This window comes from Ranitomeya variabilis, chromosome 2, assembly GCF_051348905.1.
Source record: "Ranitomeya variabilis isolate aRanVar5 chromosome 2, aRanVar5.hap1, whole genome shotgun sequence".
Classification (NCBI taxonomy): domain Eukaryota; kingdom Metazoa; phylum Chordata; class Amphibia; order Anura; family Dendrobatidae; genus Ranitomeya; species Ranitomeya variabilis.
In genome coordinates, this window is record NC_135233.1 from 789,254,423 (window position 1) to 789,273,501 (window position 19,079).

The 19,079-nt window shown below is 42.7% G+C and overlaps 1 protein-coding gene across 1 annotated transcript in view; it reads right to left on the reverse strand.

Moving 5' to 3' along the window:
* Positions 1-19,079, reverse strand: part of LOC143803957 (dynein axonemal heavy chain 5-like) — a 587,287-nt gene that overhangs the window by 113,492 nt on the left and 454,716 nt on the right. Inside the window, exons 73-74 of the mRNA XM_077281707.1 lie at positions 17,893-18,038; positions 15,843-16,009 (exon numbers count right to left, since the gene is read on the reverse strand). Coding sequence (XP_077137822.1) covers positions 15,843-16,009; positions 17,893-18,038 — 313 coding nt within the window. The remainder of the gene's footprint in view (positions 1-15,842; positions 16,010-17,892; positions 18,039-19,079) is intronic.

Genomic DNA, 19,079 nt, shown 5'->3' on the forward strand with positions numbered 1-19,079 from the left:
TATATTCATTTAGACCCCTTGGAGTGACGCTATTAAAGCGGTAAATCCAGGCACACTCTTTCTGTAGTAACAGCCTGTCAAAATTACCGCCCCGAAAATTAGGGGTGAATGTTTCTATAATACTGAATGAGATGTCACTCACTCTGCCACCATGCACCTCATTCATATGTCTAGCGACCGGAGTGTCGCGTTTATGTTTAATATCACCAATGTGCTCACCTACTCTCCTCCTCATCTCTCTTATTGTTTTCCCCACATAGTTTTTGGGGCATCCACAGGTGGCTACATATACCACGCCACTGGTCTTACAATTGGAGAATTCACGCAGAAAGAATTCTCTACCATTGGATACACTGGTGATTGATCTACATGGCCGCATATATTTACAATTCACACAGTCTCCGCATTTAAAGAACCCACAAGTCCTACGATCCAACCAGGTACCATTCGGGGATGACCTTTTAAAGTGACTATGCACTAATTTGTCCCTAAGTGAGCGGCCCCTCCTATATGTTATCTGCGGCCGAGGGCCCACAATTTGAGCTAGATCTGGGTCAGCTGTCAGTACATCCCAGTGTCTGGAAAGAATCTTAATTATCCTGCTGTTTTGACAATCATATGTCCCAATAATTCTGGTCCTGGTTGGGGTTAAGTCAATACCATTGTTCCGCGTTTGTGTTTGTAGTAAAGAATTTCTTTCTTGTGCCAGGGCGTGATTATAGGCCTTCTCAATAACAACCCTGGGGTACCCCCTTTCGGTGAACCTGTTTTTCATGTCCACCGCTTGTTTCCGGAAGGCATCCATGTCAGAGCAGTTCCTCCTTAGCCTCAAAAATTGGCCCTTTGGGATGCCATTTTTTAGAGCCTTTGGGTGGTGGCTTTCCCATCTTAATAAGCTATTCGTGCTAGTGGGTTTGCGAAAAATCTGTGATCTTAGTGATCCATTGGCCAGTTTGTTAATTTGTACATCCAGGAAGGATAATGTAGTTTCATTCAGCTCATAGGTAAACTTCATCCCTATTTCATTCATATTGAGCTCTCTTATGAAGTCTACAAACTCCTGTCGTGTACCTTGCCATATGACGAAAACATCGTCAATGAATCTATACCAAATATTGACATGTTTGTGCCACCACTTGATATCATCCGTGAACACAATGGTTTCCTCCCACCAGCCCAGGAACAAATTTGCGTACGATGGGGCACATGGGCTACCCATCGCAGTGCCCCTGAGCTGGTGGAAGTACTTCCTGTCAAAAGTAAAAAAATTTTTTGTAAGAGTAATTTCTAAAAGACCCAACACGAATAGACTATGTTCTCTACATTGTACCGCTCTTGATTTGAGAAAATGTTCTACAGCACCTAAGCCCAAACTATGTGGTATATTGCTATACAGGCTCTCTACATCAATAGAGGCCAAGAAGGAACCCTCCACGACATGGATGCCCTCCAGTTTGAGGAGAAGGTCCGAGGTGTCCCTGATGTACGAAGGGAGGGCTAGAACAAAGGGGCGGAGTATTTCGTCAATATAAATGCCACAATTCTGTATCAGCGAGTCCGAGCCAGAGACTATCGGACGTCCTTTTATAGGGTCTAAGCCCTTATGCACCTTCGGTAAGGTATAAAAGGTGGCAACCATAGGGTGTGATGGTAACAGAAAATTATATTCACTTTTACAGACAAGATTATTTGCCAGTGCTGTCTCGAGAAAACCTTTCAACTCGTTTTTATAATTAATCGAGGGATCATTTGTCAAGATTTCATAGGTGTCCCGATCTTTCAATATGGTGCAACACATTTCGATATATTTAGCTTCAGTCATAATCACCAAATTTCCCCCCTTGTCGGAGGGCTTGATAACCAGACCCTTCTTTTTAATGAGTTGGTCCAGGGATTCCTGTTCTGCCATAGTGAGGTTCGAGTCCATGGGCCCTGATGGAATCTTCCTCAAGTCTCTTTCCACAAGGCTAAGAAAAATATCCACACTTGTAATGTCTCCTTGAGGAGGCATTTTGGTGCTTTTGTTTTTTAGCTTGGTATACGGGGCCCCTCCATTTTGCGACTCGTTCTCCTCTAAGAGGCCTACCAATGCTCTAAAGCCCTCCATATCCTCCTCATTTACGCCCAACCTCTCACACTCCATTTTGTCATTTCGGGCAAAAAATTTGTTCCAACGTAATTTTCTACAGAACAGATGAATATCCTTGGTCCAAGTAAAGCTATCAAACTTATTTGTGGGGACAAAGTTTAAGCCCTTTCCCAGAACACCATAGTCTTCCCGTGTGAGAGGGACATCTGCCAGATTGATGATTTGACCATGACTCAGAACGCCTTGGGTCTCAGATGATACCCGGTTCTGATATCCCTCTCTAAAAAAGAAGAGGAGGAAGCAGAGGATGAGGAGGGGAGGGAAGATTGTTGTGGATATGAAGGGTTTGTTCCACTGGTAAACCCTCCTGTTCCCCGTTGACCCTGACCCCCTCTGAAGAAGCCCCTTGAGTACTGCTTTCCTCTGCCTCGCCATCCTGACCTATAACGTTTCCCTTCTCTCGGGGGAAAAAATGATGATGACTGAGATCGTTCTGTATCAGATGTTTCGATATCTGACGATGAGATATCAGAGACACTATTCTGATGAAAAGAATAGGCTTGATTTTCACCAAAGGTCCTGAGATCCCTCTGAAACTGTGACTGCTTCCTCTCCTTTAAATATGATTGATATTTTTCCACCGATGTTTGCAATAGGCCCTCCCGTCTATTAAAATCCGGGTCCGCCTTTAGTTTTAAAGTTTGTTCTATAGATTTATTAAGTTGTTTTGATGATGCTTCAAACAGCTTATTCTCCTCTTCGAGGAGCAGTTGCATAAATCTTATGGAAGAGTCTATAGATTCTTTCAACCACTTGGCTAGTAGCTCGGGGGAAGCAGCCCTAGGTGAGGGATTCAGATTTATTCTAAGACCTCTGGGAATCACCCTATTCTTGATATAGTTCTCTAAGGCCTTAATTTCCCACCAAGATTTAATGTGTGCCTTATAGTCACCATATAGGTCACCAAACTGTGATTTTAGGGACTGATTTACACCACTAGCATTAGACTGACCACTAGTGCAGAAAGCTTGATTTGCATCCTCCAACCAAGTATCGGTATTTAAAGGACCCGACAAGAAACTTGCCATACTGGCCAAAAAGAGTAAACTCGAACTAAACTAATTAGATAAGCCACTAAGGTTATAATATTAAAGAACTCGCAAGAACCTTATATCCAAAAGGATAATGCTGAATAAAAACTATTTTTTATTTATTTACGTTTAAAAACCTGTACCACACAACAAAAAACGTACAACCGTGCACACTATAACCGTCCCTCACACTGTAGACACTGATATCCCCTGCCTAACCAGCGGAGGTTGGCACCCTAGATATATATACGAGAGAGGCGCCCCCGCTCCTCGATGGCTGACCCTATCACTCCTACACTCTTTTCCTAGATGAAGTGATACAGCCAAATTAACAATCTCACGCGGCAGGAGATAGAAGAAAAACAATAATATCTTGATAGGATATTGACTAAACAGTGTGAGGGGGAGTGATGCCGTGACCTAAAGTGCAATCTTATAGTGCATAAACATGAAGGACAAACAACCTGACTATAACTGATCCCTGTTCACTGACCACCTGCCTGACTGTGGAGGTTGGCACCCTACTATACAGCGGAATTGGCGCCCCCACTCTGCGAAGGCTCACCCTATCAGTGTCCCTTTTTACCAATATGCCCCGGCTAGTAGATATATAGCCCGGCGCTTGTGCTGATGATGATTTTAATGGGTGGGGGCTAGCATGCAGGTTGGCAATAACATATTTCACAATGTATAAACACACATAGGGACCAGCCAAATGGCAACCATTCACAAAGGTAAGGTTACTCTATGAAACAATATAGCTAATACCACCATCTGATTGATATATAGCCCAGTATAAATACTACCCATGATGGAGCTAATACATAAGGGCCAACTCCAATTCCAATTCAGATGCAGATTAATGCAGCAGTTGCACACTGCTAGCATATGATGTAATAATCCCAAATTTCTTAATGTAAACACAGAGACCAACAGAATAGCGGTATGGATAAACCGCACAGTCAGAACATGATATCTGCCAGTATCAGTTAAAGTCAGGGATACTCATCATGATCGATGTTCTTGAGGACCCATGCCTCATGCCTCAACGCGTTTCACCAACTGGATCATCAGGAGGCTCAGATGAATGATGCTGCATGGTAAGCGCCCATATCCCTCCTATATATAGATTATCGTTGTAAAGCCCACACCAATCATGAGTGAGTCTCTTAGCAGCTGGAGGCAGATTTTACTCCCCACAGATAAAGAAAAAGAAAACCCCCCCTCCATTTTCAAGTGGTCATTTCCACCACCAACCGCATTAGATGTATTAGCTCACCTATCTAGCGCTGCCAGCGGTAGCATCACACCACCTTCTGCTCTATCAGCGCTGAAGCCGGCGTCCATTTCACACGTGGCACGCTGAGTTATGCATGGAAATCAAAGCGCAAGTCAGGAAGTGTAGTCTGCTTCACAGCGCAAAACCGGAAGTGACTTTGCGGCCATTTTCTTGGAGTCCAGATCGTGGTACAATCTCTACTGTTTCCACCTTTGGACTTATATATTGCGCTTATGTGCAGACAACAGCACTGCTATATCCTCATTCCTGCTGCCTCTACTCCTGGTAAAAACCGGCCAAAACGAGCACATATTTGCATAATGTACTGTGAAGTATACACGACCATGTACAAGGAGGGAGTGTTATAAGACATTTGCATAATGTACTGTGATATATGCATGACCAAATACAAGGAGGGAGTATTATATCCATTTATGGAGGGTTATATTAACCATAAGAGGGATCGGGTTATTAGAGATATATACACAATGATGATGAATAAAATTGATTTAGATGATAACACACAATAATTTGTGAATCCCAAATTAGCTGGGTTAGAAGGCCATGTTATAGCAAAACCTGATTTTTTACATATAAATCGGGATCCTCCACAATTATTATTTTGGTTACCATGGAGGAACACAAAACACAATTTAATGCACTCGGTTATCTCTTCATAAAAAGTCATAATATTTCATAAAAGGTCATAGTATTCAAGACAGCACCAGTGTATATTGTCAACACCAAGGGAGAATAATCCATACTGCCTTCACAGGAAGCATGCATAAGAGGTATATTCATTTAGACCCCTTGGAGTGACGCTATTAAAGCGGTAAATCCAGGCACACTCTTTCTGTAGTAACAGCCTGTCAAAATTACCGCCCCGAAAATTAGGGGTGAATGTTTCTATAATACTGAATGAGATGTCACTCACTCTGCCACCATGCACCTCATTCATATGTCTAGCGACCGGAGTGTCGCGTTTATGTTTAATATCACCAATGTGCTCACCTACTCTCCTCCTCATCTCTCTTATTGTTTTCCCCACATAGTTTTTGGGGCATCCACAGGTGGCTACATATACCACGCCACTGGTCTTACAATTGGAGAATTCACGCAGAAAGAATTCTCTACCATTGGATACACTGGTGATTGATCTACATGGCCGCATATATTTACAATTCACACAGTCTCCGCATTTAAAGAACCCACAAGTCCTACGATCCAACCAGGTACCATTCGGGGATGACCTTTTAAAGTGACTATGCACTAATTTGTCCCTAAGTGAGCGGCCCCTCCTATATGTTATCTGCGGCCGAGGGCCCACAATTTGAGCTAGATCTGGGTCAGCTGTCAGTACATCCCAGTGTCTGGAAAGAATCTTAATTATCCTGCTGTTTTGACAATCATATGTCCCAATAATTCTGGTCCTGGTTGGGGTTAAGTCAATACCATTGTTCCGCGTTTGTGTTTGTAGTAAAGAATTTCTTTCTTGTGCCAGGGCGTGATTATAGGCCTTCTCAATAACAACCCTGGGGTACCCCCTTTCGGTGAACCTGTTTTTCATGTCCACCGCTTGTTTCCGGAAGGCATCCATGTCAGAGCAGTTCCTCCTTAGCCTCAAAAATTGGCCCTTTGGGATGCCATTTTTTAGAGCCTTTGGGTGGTGGCTTTCCCATCTTAATAAGCTATTCGTGCTAGTGGGTTTGCGAAAAATCTGTGATCTTAGTGATCCATTGGCCAGTTTGTTAATTTGTACATCCAGGAAGGATAATGTAGTTTCATTCAGCTCATAGGTAAACTTCATCCCTATTTCATTCATATTGAGCTCTCTTATGAAGTCTACAAACTCCTGTCGTGTACCTTGCCATATGACGAAAACATCGTCAATGAATCTATACCAAATATTGACATGTTTGTGCCACCACTTGATATCATCCGTGAACACAATGGTTTCCTCCCACCAGCCCAGGAACAAATTTGCGTACGATGGGGCACATGGGCTACCCATCGCAGTGCCCCTGAGCTGGTGGAAGTACTTCCTGTCAAAAGTAAAAAAATTTTTTGTAAGAGTAATTTCTAAAAGACCCAACACGAATAGACTATGTTCTCTACATTGTACCGCTCTTGATTTGAGAAAATGTTCTACAGCACCTAAGCCCAAACTATGTGGTATATTGCTATACAGGCTCTCTACATCAATAGAGGCCAAGAAGGAACCCTCCACGACATGGATGCCCTCCAGTTTGAGGAGAAGGTCCGAGGTGTCCCTGATGTACGAAGGGAGGGCTAGAACAAAGGGGCGGAGTATTTCGTCAATATAAATGCCACAATTCTGTATCAGCGAGTCCGAGCCAGAGACTATCGGACGTCCTTTTATAGGGTCTAAGCCCTTATGCACCTTCGGTAAGGTATAAAAGGTGGCAACCATAGGGTGTGATGGTAACAGAAAATTATATTCACTTTTACAGACAAGATTATTTGCCAGTGCTGTCTCGAGAAAACCTTTCAACTCGTTTTTATAATTAATCGAGGGATCATTTGTCAAGATTTCATAGGTGTCCCGATCTTTCAATATGGTGCAACACATTTCGATATATTTAGCTTCAGTCATAATCACCAAATTTCCCCCCTTGTCGGAGGGCTTGATAACCAGACCCTTCTTTTTAATGAGTTGGTCCAGGGATTCCTGTTCTGCCATAGTGAGGTTCGAGTCCATGGGCCCTGATGGAATCTTCCTCAAGTCTCTTTCCACAAGGCTAAGAAAAATATCCACACTTGTAATGTCTCCTTGAGGAGGCATTTTGGTGCTTTTGTTTTTTAGCTTGGTATACGGGGCCCCTCCATTTTGCGACTCGTTCTCCTCTAAGAGGCCTACCAATGCTCTAAAGCCCTCCATATCCTCCTCATTTACGCCCAACCTCTCACACTCCATTTTGTCATTTCGGGCAAAAAATTTGTTCCAACGTAATTTTCTACAGAACAGATGAATATCCTTGGTCCAAGTAAAGCTATCAAACTTATTTGTGGGGACAAAGTTTAAGCCCTTTCCCAGAACACCATAGTCTTCCCGTGTGAGAGGGACATCTGCCAGATTGATGATTTGACCATGACTCAGAACGCCTTGGGTCTCAGATGATACCCGGTTCTGATATCCCTCTCTAAAAAAGAAGAGGAGGAAGCAGAGGATGAGGAGGGGAGGGAAGATTGTTGTGGATATGAAGGGTTTGTTCCACTGGTAAACCCTCCTGTTCCCCGTTGACCCTGACCCCCTCTGAAGAAGCCCCTTGAGTACTGCTTTCCTCTGCCTCGCCATCCTGACCTATAACGTTTCCCTTCTCTCGGGGGAAAAAATGATGATGACTGAGATCGTTCTGTATCAGATGTTTCGATATCTGACGATGAGATATCAGAGACACTATTCTGATGAAAAGAATAGGCTTGATTTTCACCAAAGGTCCTGAGATCCCTCTGAAACTGTGACTGCTTCCTCTCCTTTAAATATGATTGATATTTTTCCACCGATGTTTGCAATAGGCCCTCCCGTCTATTAAAATCCGGGTCCGCCTTTAGTTTTAAAGTTTGTTCTATAGATTTATTAAGTTGTTTTGATGATGCTTCAAACAGCTTATTCTCCTCTTCGAGGAGCAGTTGCATAAATCTTATGGAAGAGTCTATAGATTCTTTCAACCACTTGGCTAGTAGCTCGGGGGAAGCAGCCCTAGGTGAGGGATTCAGATTTATTCTAAGACCTCTGGGAATCACCCTATTCTTGATATAGTTCTCTAAGGCCTTAATTTCCCACCAAGATTTAATGTGTGCCTTATAGTCACCATATAGGTCACCAAACTGTGATTTTAGGGACTGATTTACACCACTAGCATTAGACTGACCACTAGTGCAGAAAGCTTGATTTGCATCCTCCAACCAAGTATCGGTATTTAAAGGACCCGACAAGAAACTTGCCATACTGGCCAAAAAGAGTAAACTCGAACTAAACTAATTAGATAAGCCACTAAGGTTATAATATTAAAGAACTCGCAAGAACCTTATATCCAAAAGGATAATGCTGAATAAAAACTATTTTTTATTTATTTACGTTTAAAAACCTGTACCACACAACAAAAAACGTACAACCGTGCACACTATAACCGTCCCTCACACTGTAGACACTGATATCCCCTGCCTAACCAGCGGAGGTTGGCACCCTAGATATATATACGAGAGAGGCGCCCCCGCTCCTCGATGGCTGACCCTATCACTCCTACACTCTTTTCCTAGATGAAGTGATACAGCCAAATTAACAATCTCACGCGGCAGGAGATAGAAGAAAAACAATAATATCTTGATAGGATATTGACTAAACAGTGTGAGGGGGAGTGATGCCGTGACCTAAAGTGCAATCTTATAGTGCATAAACATGAAGGACAAACAACCTGACTATAACTGATCCCTGTTCACTGACCACCTGCCTGACTGTGGAGGTACTGCCTTTTACTACAGGGTCTGTCTATGGGGTGCTGTCTTATACTTCAGGGTCTGCCTATGGGGTGCTGCCTTTTACTAGAGTCTGCATATGGGGTGCTGCCTTATACTACAGGGTCTGCCTATGGGGTGCTGCCTTATACTACAGGGTCTGCCTATGGGGTGCTGCCTTATACTACAGGTTCTGCCTATGGGGTGCTGCCTTTTACTAGAGTCTGCCTATGGGGTGCTGCCTTATACTACAGGGTCTGCCTATGGGGTGCTGCCTTTTACTAGAGTCTGCCTATGGGGTGCTGCCATATACTACAGGGTCTGCCTATGGGGTGCTGCCTTATACTACAGGGTCTGCCTATGGGCTGCTGCCTTATACTACAGGGTCTGCCTATGGGGTGCTGTCTTATACTACAGGGTCTGCCTATGGGGGTGCTATCTTGTGCTATAGAGTCTGCCTATGGGTACTGCTTTGTGATATAGAGTAGGCTTATGGGGAGTGCATTATATTATATGGAGTCCGATTGGGAGTGCATTATACTATATGGAGTCCTATGGGGAGTGCATTATACTATATGGAGGCTTATGGGGAGTGCATTATACTATATGGAGACCTATAGGGAGTGCATTATACTATATTTAGGATGATCTGGTGCATTATACTATATGGAGGCCATCTAGTGGGCCATCATACAGCGTGGAGATTACAGTGAAGGGGCCATCATACAGTGTTGGAGCCATCAAACAGTTTGGGGGCTACTAAGGAGTCAGTATACTGTGTGGATGGTACTATACAGTGATGGGGCATTATACTGTAGAGGGGAGCTGTACAGTGGGACAGACTCCGGACATTATTAAAGGGAACCTGTCACCCCCCCAGGCGCTTTTAACTAAAAGAGCCACCTTGTGCAGCAGTAATGCTGCATTCTGACAAGGTGGCTCTTTTAGTTCTGGGTACTGTAACTGCCGAAATAATCAGTTTTGTTATTTGTCCAAAATACCTTTTCTTCAGTCAAGGAGGCAGGCCTTTCCCCCCTGCTGCAGACACCACACAGCCGTCAGTCATGTCTTCTTGGCGCCGGGTGCCGCCTCCTCACCGCTGTTTTGAAATTAGCCGGCGCCTGCGCTCTTTTCTCCTGCCTTGGGCAGGCGCAGTGAGTGCTGCCCATCCTCTCTCCTCATATGCAGTCTAGCTGACTGATGCCCTGCCTGTGAATCCCAGCCCCGCAGTGTCTTATGATTTATTCATACTACGGGGCTGGGATTCACAGGCAGGGCGGCCGCACAGGCGCAGTCAGCTAGACTGCATATGAGGACAGATGGGCAGCGCTCACTGCACCTGCCCAAAGCAGGAGAAAAGAGCGCAGGCGCCGCATCATTTCAAAACAGCGGTGAGGAGGTGGCGCCCGGCACCAAGAAGACATGACTGACGGCTGTGTGGCGTCTGCAGCAGGGGGGAAAGGCCTGCCTCCTTGACTGAAGAAAAGGTATTTTGGACAAATAACAAAACTGATTATTTCGGCAGTTACAGCACCAATAACTAAAAGAGCCACCTTGTCAGAATGCAGCATTACTGCTGTACAAGGTGGCTCTTTTAGTTAAAAATGCCTGGGGGGGGGGGTGACAGGTTCCCTTTAAATGTAAAGTGGGCACTTGTTATAGGGGATCTCCGGTTACTGTGACTATCAAAGGGGCACACATGGCAATATTACTTTCTAGGGAGCAAAATGTGGGCACTGTTTTCTAGGGGACTTGCACCCGGCATTACTATATTCTAGAGGGTTGCTTTAGAATTTAGAGGGCACAGAGAACCACACAGCAGGTGCAGTAATAGGGACACATAGGGCAGCAGCGGCTCAGTATTGGGGTATCAGGGGCAGTAATAGGGACACATACGGCAGCAGCGGCTCAGTATTGGGGTATCAGGGGCAGTATTAGGGACACATACGGCAGCAGCGGCTCAGTATTTGGGGTATCAGCAGGATGAGGAGTTTGTGCAGGTTGGGAATAGATGGTGATGGGGCTGGAATATGAGAAGTGAAATGTGTCTTTGTTGTATTCTCTGCAGACGAGTCGTGGCTGGAAGAAGTTGTCATGTCGGTCTGTGCCAGATGGAAAAGACGGGAAAAGTGAACGATTCCATCAGAGAACATCAGCGGTAAGTCATTACCTTTAACTCTGCTGTGATCTTTTACATGTTCTGTAGGGCTGGTATCTACCACTGGCCATATGGCGGTAATATCCATGTTGGTCTTATATAGAGATTATCTTCACTAATAGCATGGTCATCTGCTGAGGTTCTCCTCCACTACTAGGGCGCGTCACCGAATTGTAATGAAGGTTACCTGGTTAGGGTAGGCTAGCTACGCCTCTGGGTTGTGGGAGTGATGGTTTAATGATCTGGAGTCTGTCTGGTGCAGGTATGAACAGTGTCCATATAGTGAGCCATAAATCCAGATTTTTAAGTTGAGTCCTAGAGTCAAAGACCTGAACATTCTCATCAGCTTGAATTCACCGATTTGTGTCTCTCTGCTATCCTTAAAATAACCTTTCGGTGTTAAGACTTTTAAATCTGAAAAAACAACAAAAGAAAAGATCATGCCCACATGCAAGGAACACCTCCAAACATATGTAAATATCAAAATGTATACTTTTTATTGACAATTAACCTCAAGAACTGCATATACATGCATGCAAAGAACGATACCACAAAACATTTAAAAACATTTAAAATTGCAATGATGCAAAAACAACATGCCTATACTGGAGTATTAGTCAAATCCTGTGATAGGAAAAAATGACACCCCACAGAAAGTATGCTTCCCTCAATAAAGTGATCACAAAGATCTAACCACACAGTCAAAAATGCAGGGGTTAATGACCACTCAATAGTGTGTTGTTGATGTTGCAATACCATAACCACCAACATAAAGTGCATAATTCGTGTGCAAAAAACTGCAACAATGTACAAATCATGGTCATGTAGCACAGAAAAAGGCCCTAATAAACATGTGCCAAAAATGGAATATAGAGTAGGTTCAGAAAAATTATAACTCAAAAATGTGCACGTGTGGCCTGCGAGGGGAAGGGAGAGGGAGAGCTGAAAGATGCAAAAGCCCAAAAAAACTCAATCCCATGACAAAACCCCATCATACCAATAATCCAGAACCATGACCATGAATGAGACTCTGTGTGAAGTGGGGAAGCAACATGTGGGTAGGCTCCCACGCGTATCGCCGCCCAGATAGCGGCTTCCTCAGGGAAAGAATATCATGTAATGTGAACATCCAGTGCGGTGACATATATATACATCTCTAAAGGCATAAAGCATATTCACCTGTGTACAGAGATCAGGAAAAAGTGCGCGCATATACTGCCACCACCATCTTGTCTGTGTCATAATTCGAGCTGGAGCAATAAAGTTGTTCAAAATTGTAAAGGCGCATGCGCGCGTACATGGAGGAAACTGTCTCGCTAGTCGGGACCCAGGATGCCGGACAGTTACTGCGCAGGCGCCAGAATAGGCAGTTTGCGCACGCGCGTCACATATCCGAAAGCTCCCCATATCTAGGGAGATGCTTAACGCGAAGAAAAGTAATTACTGCGCAAAGTAGTTTTGAGCGCACGCGCACCGCACATTTCAGTCCCCCATGTTATGGTAAGCACGCTTTGCATAGCAAAGAAAATTACATATGGTTGATTATTTTTGTGGAGAGCTGAGCGCATAGTCACTGAGTAAGAGCACAGCCCCATTATGTCAAATTTGAAAAATAGCAAAACAAAAAATACAAAAAATACATTTGCACAGAAGAATAGATGTGACATATCGCCACAGAATTGATTGCAAAGACGGATAAATGCAGTGCCAATATCTACACTATGTGTGCCACACGCAATGCCTTGCACTACACATCCCAGTCCCCCATGTTATAATAGACACGCTTTCCATGGCAGAACATATAGTAAATTATATCTGTAAGGAGCTAAGTGCATAGTCAATGAGGAAGAGCACAGCCCTGATATGTTAAAATACCACCACAAAGTTGATCACAGAAAAGGGGGAATGTAGTGCCAATATCTGCACTGTGTGTGCCACACAATTACCCTGCGCTACACAATCTGTGTGAGAAACTCGCAATTCCACACATGAACAACACGTATGTCTGCGTTGTAAGTGCCGTATCCCCCTTAACAGATATATAACTATGATTTGGCCATGGGAATAATGTAATGGGTTATAGGCACACAAGAATTTTAACATATCAGGGCTGTGCTCTTCCTCATTGACTATGCACTTAGCTCCTTACAGATATAATTTACTATATGTTCTGCCATGGAAAGCGTGTCTATTATAACATGGGGGATTGGGATGTGCGGTGCGCGTGCGCCTAAAAACACCCTCCAATTTTGTGCAGTAATTATTTGTTTCTGCACCAAGCATTTTTTTTAGGTGTGTATATATGGTGGTTTTTTGGAAATGTGGTACGTGTGCACAGACCGCCTATTCCGGCGTCTGTGCAACAAACTGTCCGACATCCTGGGCTCTAGCCTTCTCTATGTGCGCACACATGTGTCTTTACAATTCTTATTAAACCTCATAACCACGGCTATATATTTGCTGTTGTTGTGGGGCATATGGCATTCATATCACAGACATGCATGTTGTTTGTGTGAAGTCAGAACTTCTTCACACAGACTGTGTAGTGCAAGGCATTGCGTGTGGCACACATAGTGTAGATATTGGCACTGCATTTATCCGTCTTTGCAATCAATTCTGTGGCGATATGTCACATCTATTCTTCTGTGCAAATGTATTTTTTGTATTTTTTGTTTTGCTATTTTTCAAATTTGACATAATGGGGCTGTGCTCTTACTCAGTGACTATGCGCTCAGCTCTCCACAAAAATGATCGACCATATGTAATTTTCTTTGCTATGCAAAGCGTGCTTACCATAACATGGGGGACTGAAATGTGCGGTGCGCGTGCGCTCAAAACTACTTTGCGCAGTAATTACTTTTCTTCGCGTTAAGCATCTCCCTAGATATGGGGAGCTTTCGGATATGTGACGCGCGTGCGCAGACTGCCTATTCTGGCGCCTGCGCAGTAACTGTCCGGCATCCTGGGTCCCGACTAGCGAGACAGTTTCCTCCATGTACGCGCGCATGCGCCTTTACAATTTTGAACAACTTTATTGCTCCAGCTCGAATTATGACACAGACAAGATGGTGGTGGCAGTATATGCGCGCACTTTTTCCTGATCTCTGTACACAGGTGAATATGCTTTATGCCTTTAGAGATGTATATATATGTCACCGCACTGGATGTTCACATTACATGATATTCTTTCCCTGAGGAAGCCGCTATCTGGGCGGCGATACGCGTGGGAGCCTACCCACATGTTGCTTCCCCACTTCACACAGAGTCTCATTCATGGTCATGGTTCTGGATTATTGGTATGATGGGGTTTTGTCATGGGATTGAGGTTTTTTGGGCTTTTGCATCTTTCAGCTCTCCCTCTCCCTTCCCCTCGCAGGCCACACGTGCACATTTTTGAGTTATAATTTTTCTGAACCTACTCTATATTCCATTTTTGGCACATGTTTATTAGGGCCTTTTTCTGTGCTACATGACCATGATTTGTACATTGTTGCAGTTTTTTGCACACGAATTATGCACTTTATGTTGGTGGTTATGGTATTGCAACATCAACACCACACTATTGAGTGGTCATTAACCCCTGCATTTTTGACTGTGTGGTTAGATCTTTGTGATCACTTTATTGAGGGAAGCATACTTTCTGTGGGGTGTCATTTTTTCCTATCACAGGATTTGACTAATACTCCAGTATAGGCATGTTGTTTTTGCATCATTGCAATTTTAAATGTTTTTAAATGTTTTGTGGTATCGTTCTTTGCATGCATGTATATGCAGTTCTTGAGGTTAATTGTCAATAAAAAGTATACATTTTGATATTTACATATGTTTGGAGGTGTTCCTTGCATGTGGGCATGATCTTTTCTTTTGTTGTTTTTTCATGTTCTGTTACAAGCCCACAGTGAACCTTCCTTTTTGTGACATGTTTTGTGGTGCCCTCCACCTATTTACTTTTGTTTAAGACTTTTAAATCTGACACACTGTGTCCCTGTCCAGAGGAATGTTTTCCTGCATATCTGTCCAGCTCATTCCTTATAAAGATTTTAAAACCCCTTCCCAACACATGACCTACAGTTACGTCATATGTCAGGTCCCTGACTTTGGTGTGGGCTCGCAAGCTGAACCCACATCGTTCCGGCAGATGATGTTAAGTTCCGCCCATGGCTGTTAATTTGTTAAATGCCTCTGTCAATTTCTACAAGGGTCTGATTCATTTTATGCACCCATTAGTACATCCATGATGTGATTGTGGGGTGCCATGACGTGCATATCATTATGGAGCTCCTGTGAAAGCCCAGCCTGTAGCTGGTGTTCATAGGAGACAATGATTTTCGCTATACATTGCAGTGCTGTAGCACCTCTGTGTATAGTACACAAATGTTTATAAAAATATGATTTTTTTTTAAAATAATACTGAGCAGGGTTGCCAGTTGTCCAGAAAGTCCAGGATAGCCAGTAAAAAGGCACTTCTTTCCTTGTCCGTAAAAATAAATGTAAGGTGTCTTTGAGGTTTTTGAAACTTACAGATTATTTTGACTGTAATTATCATCATATAATCATCATTATTATGGGCTGCATACATGGATCACTCATAAATCTCAAAAAAAAAAAATGTCTGTCTGTGATTTTTTGATAAACTGTGCAGAAAGAAATAAAAATGTATGTTTCGATCCTGATACTGAGATTATAAAAGCCTTAACGTTATGGATATAATTCTCAAAAGTACTAATAGTTTTAATATTTAAATCTTACCTAAAATAGCTTTAAGCTGCTCCAACATAGAAGTCTTCGTAATAAGTTTATCTAAAATATTTGAAACGACGATTTGTGATTCTTTGTACTTTTCTTCAAGACCACCAATGCTTTCTTGTGTTTTCCTTGCATCCATCCTTGTATTATCAAGTGTTTCAAGTGCATGCCTGTTGAAATCCAAATGTTTCATGTAGAATCAACTCCCACAGAATTATTTAAAAAATCTATTTTTATTTTAAATCTATCTAGCTATCTAGAAAAAGACATCAGCACTATGCATAAGTTTAGGCCATGCGAAAACACTGGAAAACATTAAAAACATTGAATCTAGATTTTACTACTCAAAAAAATGTACTTACAAAGATGAATGAAAATGAAGGCTCTTAGCGCATAAATTTGCCAATTCACGTATGCCCATTAACCACGGCAAGGTGACCTCCCTCTGATGGGTCCCTGTTCTACTGTATATGCCACTCTCCGGCTATCAACCTACAGTTAAATGAACACTCATGTCTCTACTGGGCATACATGAATTGGCCAATTTATGCTCTAAGAACCTTCATTTTCATTCATCTTTGTAAGTACATTTTTTTGAGTAGTAAAATCTAGATTCAATGTTTGTAATGTTTTTCAGTGTTTTCACATGGATTAAACTTATGCATAGTGCTGCTGTACCTTTCTTTCTTTATATAATGCAGACTCACAGCTTGCACATGTTCACAATTAGGAGGTGCTGGTCAGGTTTTTTTGTACAGGGTGGGCCATTTATATGGATAAACCTAAAAAAAATTAGAATGGTTGGTGATATCAACTTCCTGTTTGCGGCACATTAGTATATGGGAGGGGGAAACTTTTCAAGATGGGTGGTGACCATGGTGGGCATTTTGAAGTCGGACGTTTTGGATCCAACTTTAATTTTTTCAATGGGAAGAGGGTCATGTGACACATCAAACTTATTGAGAATTTCATAAGAAAAACAATGGTGTGCTTGGTTTTAACGTAACTTTATTATTTCATGGGGTATTTACAAGTTTATGACCACTTATAAAATGTGTTCAAAGTGCTGCCCATTGTGTTGTATTGACAATGCAACCCTCTTCTCCCACTCTTGACACACTGATAGCTACAACACAGAAGAAATGCACAGGCTTCCAGTATCCGTTGTTTCAGATGCTGCACATCTCGTATCTTCACATCATAGACAATTGCCTTCAGATGACCCCAAAGATAAAAGTCTAAGGGGGTCAGATCGGGAGACTTGGTGGTCATTCAACTGGCCCACGATGACCAATCTACTTTCCAGGAAACTGTTCATGTAGGAATGCCTGGACCTGACACCCAAGATGGGGCACCACCACATTATGCACATTATGCAGTACTAGTACGGCGCATGTCATGAAGGGGTTAATGTTTTTCTGTGTTTTCACATGGCCTAAACTTCTGCATAGTGCTGCTGTACCTTTCTTTTTCTATATAATGCAAACTCGCAGCTTGCACATGTTCACACTTAGGAGGTGCTGGTCAGGTTTTTTTGTCTGTCTGTCTGTCTATCTATCTATCTATCTTTATGTGTATAGTGTTGATAGGAATGTATTACAGTTTTTGTTCTATATTTATAGATAAAATTACCCTGGCTGACAACTCTTTTCTTTTCCCCCTACTAGCATTTCTGCTTGGTTTAGAGAAGGGGTGAACAACATTTTTTGGACACATTATCATATTCAACGATGTCCAAGGGCCACAACAAAATTTAAAGGGGTATCACCTTTTGAGAGATTGGTATATCAAAAGTAATGCCATAAATCTCTAAGAGATGCAGGTCCTATTCTTCTTCAATCTGACATGGAAAATACAATGTACACAAGGTTGGGAGAAAAACAAAATGCCATGGTGGGCTACAAGCGGACCCCGAGCCACACATTGTGCAGCACTCTTTTAGAGGGATATACAAAGTTAGGATTTGGTAAGTGATTTGCATATAATAAAAATTAGGCTAAAACCAGGAGTGACATGGTCTCTATTACCAAGCAAGCACAAAATCAATACTTACTTCAGCCGATTATTTGTGTTAAGTTGTTCTTCCATTTTCCTCAGGAAAATGGATTTAAAGTTATCCAAAAACAGTTGTAATGTACTGGGACCAACAAAAACGTTGTCTATTACTGTATCCTTTGATAGTAGAAGCATGAGTTTTTCCTAAATGGTAAAATGTATAATGTTAATACATGTGTAACATTCCTAATGTACTACAAACCCTATTTATACCCTTGTTCAATCTTGATAGTGCAAATAGTTGCCCACTACATTCATATTGCAAACTAGTGATGAGCAAACATGCTCGGATAAGGCATTATCCATGCTCGTGTGCTAACTGAGTATCTTCGGTATGATCAAAAGTTATGATCCAGTCCCCGCTGCTGTATGCCTCACGGCTGTTAGACAGCCTCAACACATGCAGGGACTGTCTGTTTGTTAGGCAATGTCTGCATGTGTTGCAGCTGTCGAACAGCCACGAGACATGCAGCCGCGGGGACTCGATTAGCACACGAGCATGGATAGCGCCTTATCCAAGCATTTTCGCTCATCACTACTGATTGCCTATCCTTGGAGTAGGTAAAATCAATATCAGATGTATCGGTGTCTGACACCTGGCATCCCTTCCAATTATTTGTTATCAGCTCTGGCAGCAGCTAAAAGTAATAAGTGTAGCGAGAGGAACAGCACGGCTCTGGATGTGGTTTAGTGGCCACCGTCAAAAACTGCAGCTCAGCTCTGATATTGATGACCTATCCCCATTAAGCAATTGTTATGGGGAGTTGATAGAGGTATCCTTCCAGGGGGGAACTATAGTAGGTACTGGGTTGCAATTGCGCTCGGGTCTTGCAGACCATGAGGTCCAAAAGGTCCTTTTGCAACCAAAAACCTATGATAGTTAGGTACCAGTTGAAGATTTTACATTGGAGCCCACAAGCATCAAGTTACCCCACTGCGTCCTTCCTTAACTTGTTTCTAAACTGTCTATTAAGGCGAGATAAGTGGTACACATACCAGAGTATAGCAAAGTCAGGGCTTTAGTTAAGTTACACTAAGTAAATTAAACTTTGACAAGGCCCGGATGAAGATTTTGTTGGCAGATCCTCACAGGAAACTAATTACAAGTTACCTTCTTTCAGGCAGTGATAGCCTTACTTAAAGCACAGGATAATCCTGAACAACCCCTTTATCATTGACTTCTTC